General features: G+C 39.3%; 1 protein-coding gene across 3 annotated transcripts in view; it reads left to right on the top strand.

The window, feature by feature from the left end:
- DDIAS (DNA damage-induced apoptosis suppressor) overlaps nt 1-7,603 on the top strand; it is a 22,624-nt gene that overhangs the window by 5,001 nt on the left and 10,020 nt on the right. For 2 of the 3 annotated variants that reach the window (XM_010853221.1, XM_010853222.1), the window contains exons 2-3: nt 3,546-3,646; nt 3,978-4,106. In XM_010853221.1, the coding sequence (XP_010851523.1) occupies nt 3,645-3,646; nt 3,978-4,106 (131 nt within the window). In that variant the 5' untranslated portion in view covers nt 3,546-3,644. The remainder of the gene's footprint in view (nt 1-3,545; nt 3,647-3,977; nt 4,107-7,603) is intronic. The other variant, XM_010853223.1, reaches the window with a different exon arrangement.

Here is a 7,603-nt window from a genome sequence, read left to right as displayed (position 1 = left end):
TCACATTCCAGGATGTCTGGCTCTAGGTCAGTGATCACACCATCGTGATTATCTGGGTCGTGAAGATCTTTTTTGTACAGTTCTTCTGTGTATTCTTGCCATCTCTTCTTAATATCTTCTGCTTCTGTTAGGTCCATACCATTTCTTTCCTTTATCGAGCCCATATTTGTGTGAAATGTTCCCTTGGTATCTGTAATTTTCTTGAAGAGATCTCTAGTTTTTTCCATTCTATTGCTTTCTTCTATTTGTTTGCATTGATCGCTGAGGAAGGCTTTCTTATCTCTCCTTGCTATTCTTTGGAACTCTGCATTCAGATGCTTATATCTTTCCTTTTCTCCTTTGCTTTTCGCAGCTATTTGTAAGGCCTCCCCCAGACAGCCATTTTGCTTTTTTGCATTTCTTTTCCATGGGGATGGTCTTGATCCCTGTCTCCTGTACTGTGTCACAAACCTCCATCCATAGTTCATCAGGCACTCTGTCTATCAGATCTAGGCCCTTAAATCTATTTCTCACTTCCACTGTGTAATCATAAAGGACTTGATTTAGGTCATACCTGAATGGTCTAGTGGTTTTCCCTACTTTCTTCAATTTAAGTCTGAATTTGGCAATAAGGAGCTCATGATCTGAGCCACAGTCAGCTCCCGGTCTTGTTTTTGCTGACTATATGGAGCTTCTCCATCTGTGGCTGCAAAGAATATAATCAATCTGATTTCGGTGTTGACCATCTGGTGATGTCCATGTGTAGAGTCTTCTCTTGTGTTGTTGGAAAAGGGTTTTTGCTATGACCAGTGCGTTCTCTTGGCAAAACTCTTATTAGCCTTTGCCCTGGTTCATTCCGTAGTCCAAGGCCAAATTTGCTTGTTACTCCAGGTGTTTCTTAACTTCCTACTTTTGCATTCCAGTCCCCTATAATGAAAAGGACATCTTTTTTGGGTGTTAGTTTTAATAGGTCTTGTAGGTCTTCATAGAACCATTCAGCTTCAGCTTCTTCAGCGTTAGTGGTTGGGCCACAGAATGTGGTCCACTGGAGAAGGGAATGGCAAACCACTTCAGTATTCTTGCCTTGAGAACCCCATGAACAGTATGAAAAGGCAAAATAATAGGATACTGAAAGAGGAACTCCCCAGGTAAAATGTGCTACTGGAGATCAGTAGAGAAATAACTCCAGAAAGAATGAAGGGATGGAGCCAAAGCAAAAACAATACCCAGTTGTGGATGGGACTGGTGATGGAAGCAAGGTCCCATGCTGTAAAGAGCAATATTGCATAGGAACCTGGAATGTTAGGTCCATGAATCAAGGCAAATTGAAAGTGGTCAAACAGGAGATGGCAAGAGTGAACGTTGACCTTCTAGGAATCAGCGAACTAAAATGGACTGGAATGGTGAATTTAACCCCGATGACCATTATATCTACTATTGCGGGCAGGAATCCCTTAGAAGAAATGGAGTAGCCATGATGGTCAACAAAAGAGTCCAAAATGCAGTACTTGGAATGACTAATAGTGACTGCCTTAAAGGATCTGATTTCATATTTGTCCACTGCCAATGGATGGAAAGTCTTTTTGCCATTTGCTGAGTTTACCAAGTGAAACGCAAATAATAAAAATACCTTAATGACCTTTTTCATTTCAGTTTTCAAATTTACCATTATTATAGTTTTCTGAACATACTAATTTCTCCACTAGAGGGCAATAAACCCTTAAATAATAACAATTTAACCAATTTCTTGCCTTTAAAAATATAGCAATTAGTGCTTGCACAACTAATTTAGAAATTAATTTCCAAATATTTCTGCTTATATATGTTTTTCATTTACTGGTGACTTGATAGACCAGGCCTCTATCTTCATGAAACTTTCAGACTAATGAGGGTAGAACTAACAGAAACAAAGGAGCATGTATCGTCTGATATATACATTTTCATGATGGCATATATCAAAAGTGTGATTAGTACAATAAAGGAGTAAAATGGATGATATCATGGAAACCAAGCAGAAGAGAGTATTGAAATGAAAAGGGGCTCTCTACAGGGTAATGTTAAAGATTTAATGACGAGAATGAGAGCCAACTATTTGAAGAACTAAGGGAAAAGCTTTATAGACAAAGAGAAAAGTAAGAACAGAAGCCTGAAAAGAGAAGTTATTTTGTGCATTTAAGGAGCAGAAAGAAGGCTGGCATGGCTTGAAATGTTGTGATTAAAGACGGCAAGTGGGACAAAGTGAGGTCAAAGAGGTGGTACTAGATGAGCTAAGGCCTTACAGGCATTGTGGGGAATTGAAGCTTCATTTCAAACTACAAGATTTTAAGCAGATAAAAGACCACATTTTCAGGAGGGAGTTTTGCCCTGTTTTATCTCCCCTAGCTCATATATGGGCTTCTGTTGTGGCTCATGGTGAAGAATCTGCTTGCAGTGCAGGAGATACAGGTTCAATCCCTGGGTCAGGAAGATTCCCTGGAGGAGAAAATGGCATCCCACTCCAGTGTTCCTGCCTGGAGAATCCCATGGACAGAGGAGCCTGGCGGTCTACAGTCCATGGGGTTGCAAAGAGTCAGATATGACTGAACAATTAACACTTCACTTTTAAGCACATAGGTAGCTGTACCACCATATTAACACTGTACCCAAACTGGATTTTAGAGATATTCGGAAAAGATACCTTTACTGACATACATTCCATCATTTGCCACTTGGCAAGAAGGAACTTGAAGTCAGTAGTACTAATAACAGCAGTGTTCTCTGGCCTGCCTTTCTACTATGTCACCTCCTCTACCTTATCCTTAGAGATTGCCATGTGGCCTAAGGTGACAGCCGAATCTAGGAATACATATCTGCTTTTGGAAGAACCTTATTAGTCATGTATACCTAAGGGTACAAAAGCAAGGACTTCAACAAGAATTAAGCAGGGTGAAATGTCTTTGCTTTTTCTTTTTTTTTTTGTTTCCTATGCCCCGTTTAATAACATAAATCAGTGATTTATGTAAATCCATTTATCTATAATCTTTGTAAGTTTCCATCTTACTGCCTTCGGTGGCAAGATTTTATTTTCACAGAAATATTATGGTTGATAGACAGGATTAGTGTCACTTTTAAGATATCCATTCCAAAATCACACTTATAAATTTGTGATCATCCTCAGGATGAGCTATATGTAAAAGATTTTTTTATGATTTTTAAACTAATGACTTTCACTTTATCAAAATTTACTGATGCCAGTCTCAGAACATTTCACCAATTTTCAGAATTTGAAAGCTTTTGCCACATGTTTACAACTGAAAATTTATTGACATAGCTTTACCTTGAACATCCATGGATATGTTTATTTCAGAGCATTTACATTATGCTATATACAAACTAATCAGTTTTAAAATTTTTGATAAACCAACATTTGAATTTTTAAAAAGAAAATATAAAAGAGGTGAATTGCTATTTTATTGTTTTATTTCTCTGATGTGTTTTATACAAGGCTCATAAAGCACTTTGAACTCTCCTTTGATTTTTATTTTTCTATTTGTACACTCTAAAATGTCTTTTTTTCCCCTCTTCAGGTTGTATAAAAATGTACCCAGCCCAAATACCGAAATCTACTGAAGTGATATTTTCCCACTAAAAAGAACTGTTTCCCACCAGGTCAGGTTTAAACATTCATGTAAGTTCATTAACGTTCTTTCCTGATAATGGTAGAAACAAGTTCTGTATAGCTCTTCTTTAAAGATGTTGAAATAAGTTAAATGATACCTTTCTTGAATTACCAGGGTAGAACATTTACTCAAAAACCCAATATTTGCTTGAGCTACTCTGTTTTAAGTCTTACTTTCTTAACTATGTAGAAAAAGAAAACTAGTTTTCCAATATCCTGACACTTACTACAAAACCATCTATTGACTTTGTAGTGAAGGTTAGGTGATTTTCCTAAGAAATGAGTTATTCACATGCTGTTAAAGATTTGCCATTCATCCCACGGCTACTTTGTTTTGCAGGCCACAGTGGGAACACATGAATAGAAGAAGAAAATTTCTTCTTGCCTCAGTTCTTGCTCTCCAGAATTCTAGTTTTATATATCCTTCATGTCAAAAGTGCTTCTCTCGGATAATCCTGGTCTCCAAAAGGTAAAAATAAACCCTGAAAGTGTGAGAAGGAAAATATAAGAATTCGACCAACCACAGAATATACAGTACCACATAGTATTCACTGTTGCGGGGTGGGAGGGGGGATCCATGGATAAGTATACCTCTGCAGTTCAAACCTGTGTTGTTCAAGGGTCAGCTGTATGAAGTTAGTTTGGGGGGAACTTCCCTGATGGTCCAGTGGTTTAGAATCTGCCCTCCAATGCAGGGGATGTGGGTTTGATCCCTGGTCAGGGAAGTAAGATCCCACATGCAGTGGGGCAACTAAGCCTGTACACTATGACTACTGAGCCTGCATGCCCTAGAGGCCGCACACCACTACTACAAAGAAGCCTGCTTGCTGCAGCTAAGAACTAACACAGCCAAATAAATCAATACTTAAACGAACCCGCAGAATTTTTTTCAAGTTTGGTCTTCATTTGAGAAGATTATCATATGCATATATGTGTGGGCGTGTATGTGAATATGATAATTTCATATGAAGGAACAAACTTACATATACATAAATTACGAGCAAAGACGGCAACTCATTTGTCCATACAAACCATCCACCCAGCTCAAACTAGTAATTGTTGTTTACTTGCCAAGTCATGTCTGATTCTTGGCAACCCTGGATTACATCACACCAGGCTTCCCTGTCCTTCATTATCTCCTGAAGTTTACTCAAATTCATGTCCACTGAGTTGGTGACGCTCTATCTAATTACCTCACCCTCTGCCGCCTTTTTCTCCTTTTGCCTTCAATCTTTCTCATCATCAAAATCTTTTCCAACAAGTCATCTCTTTGCATTAGGGGGCCAAAGTTTTGGAGCTTCAGCTTCAGCATCAGTCCTTCCAATGAATATTCAGGATTGATTTCCCTTAGGATTGACTGATTTGATCTTCTTCAGTCCTAGGGACTCTAAAGAATCTTCTCCAGCACCACAGTTTGAAAGCATCAGTTCTTTAGCTCTCAGCCTTCATTATGGTCCAACTCTCAACATCTGTACATGACTACTGAAAAGACCATAGCTTTTACTATATAGACCTTTGTCGCAAAGTGAGGTCTTTGCTTTTTCATATGCTGTCTATGTTTATCATAGCTTTCCTTCCAAGGAGCAAGTGTCTTTTAATTTGATGGCTGCAGTCACCGTCCACGATTTTGGAGCCCAAGAAAATAAAATCTGCAACTGTTTCCATTGTTTCCCCATCTATTTGCCATGAAGTGATGGGACCGGGTGCCATGATCTTAGTTTTTTGAATGTTGAGTTTTAAACCAGCCTTTTCACTCTCCTCTTTCACCCTCATCAAGAAGCCCTTTAGTTCCTCTTCGATTTCTGTCATTAAAGTACCATCATCTGCATATCTGAGGTTGATATTTTTCCTGGCAGTCTTGATTCCAGCTTGTGAGTCATCCAGCCTGGCATTTCGCATGATATACTCTGCATATAAGTTAAATAAGCAGGGTGACAATACATAGCATTGATGTACTCTTTTCCCAACTTTGAACCAGTCAGTTGTTCAAAGTCCAGTTCTAACTGTTGCTGCTTGACCTGCATACAGGTTTCTTAGGAGACGGGTAAGGTGATCTGGTATTCCCATCTCTTTGAGAATTTTCTAGTTTGTAGTGATCCACATAGTCAAAGGCTTTAGCATAATCATTGAAACTAAAGTAGATGTGCTTTTGGAATTGTCTTGCCTTTTCTATGATCCAACAGATGTAGGCAGTTTCATCTCTGGTTTCTCTACCTTTTCTAAATCCAGCTTGCACATCTAGAGGTTCTCAGTTCATGTACCGGTGAAGCCTAACTTGAAGGATTTTGAGCATAATCTTGGTAATGTGAAATAAGTGCAATTGTACAGTAATTTGAGCATTCTTTGGCATTGCTCTTCTTTGGGATTGGAATGAAAACTGACCTTTTCCAGTCTGGTGGCCATTGCTGAGTTTTCCAAATTTCCTGGCATATTCAGTGCACTGCTATTCCATAAAAAGTGACATTTGGGATATAGGAGTGCCTTTAGAAATTAAATTAGGGACTGTGATTTGAATGTGTTGTCTCTACCCTTGCTTCTCAAAATGTGGTCTGAGGAACAGCTGCATCGGCATCACCTGAGAGCTTGTTAGAAATGCAGAAACTTGGGCCTTGTCCCAGACATAGTGAATCAGGATCTTCGTTTTTAACAAGATCCCTAGGTGATTGATTTGCATATTGAAGTTTGTAAAGCTCTGATCTACTCCACACTAACATTTATTTCAGTTAAGGTTTAGCTTATTCCCAAAAGGATTAAAGGAAACTGCATAAATAAATAAATACCTTCATTTTACATATAATATAAAAATATATCATTTAGTGTATATATTCATAATTGCTAATAATGCATTAACTCTCACTTCAGTTCAGTTCAGTCGCTCAGTTGTGTCCGACTCTGTGACCCCATGAATCGCAGCACGCCAGGCCTCCCTGTCCATCACCAACTCCCAGAGTTCACTCAAACTCATATCCATCGAGTCGGTGACGCCATCCAGCCATCTCATCCTCTGTTGTCCCCTTTTCCTCCTGCCCCCAATCCCTCCCAGCATCAGTCTTTTCCAGTGAGTCAACTCTTCACATGAGGTGGCCAAAGTACTGGAGTTTCAGCTTTAGCGTCATTCCTTCCAAAGAAATCCCAGGGCTGATCTCCTTTAGAATGGACTGGTTGGATCTCCTTGCAGTTCAAGGGACTCTCAAGAGTCTTCTCCAATACCACAGTTCAAAAGCATCAATTCTTCGGCACTCAGCTTTCTTCACAGTCCAACTCTCACATCCATACATGACCACTGGAAAAACCATAACCTTGACTAGACAGACCTTTGTTGACAAAGTAATGTCTCTGCTTTTTAATATGCTGTTTAGGTTGGTCATAACTTTTTTTCCAAGGAGTAAGTGTCTTTTAATTTCATGGCTGCAGTTACCATCTGTAGTGATTTTGGAGCCCCCGAAAATAAAGTTAGCCACTGTTTCCCCATCTATTTCCCTTGAAGTGATGGGACCAGATGCTATGACCTTAGTTTTCTATATGTTGAGCTTTAAGTCAATTTTTTCACTCTCCTCTTTCACCCTCATCAAGAAGCCCTTTAATTCTTCTCTTTCTGCCATAAGGGTGGTATCATCTACATATCTGAGGTTATTGGTACTTCTTCCGGCAATCTTGATTCCAGCTTGTGCTTCCTCCAGCCCAGTGTTTCTCACGATGTACTCTGCATATAAGTTAAATAAGCAGGGTAACAACATACAGCCTTGACATCCTCCTTTTCCTATTTCGAACCAGTCTGTTCCATGTCCAGTTCTAACTGTTGCTTCCTGACCTGCATACAGGTTTCTCAAGAGGCAGGTCAGGTGGTCTGGTATGCCCATCTCTTGAAGAATTGTCCACAGTTTATTGTGATCCACACAGTCAAAGGCTTTGGCATAGTCAATAAAGCAGAAATAGATGTTTTTCTGGAACTCTCTTGCTTTTTCC

Source organism: Bison bison, unplaced genomic scaffold (assembly GCF_000754665.1).
Source record: "Bison bison bison isolate TAMUID 2011002044 unplaced genomic scaffold, Bison_UMD1.0 scf7180017864324, whole genome shotgun sequence".
NCBI lineage: Eukaryota > Metazoa > Chordata > Mammalia > Artiodactyla > Bovidae > Bison > Bison bison.
This window is presented reverse-complemented; position numbering and strand designations above follow the sequence as displayed.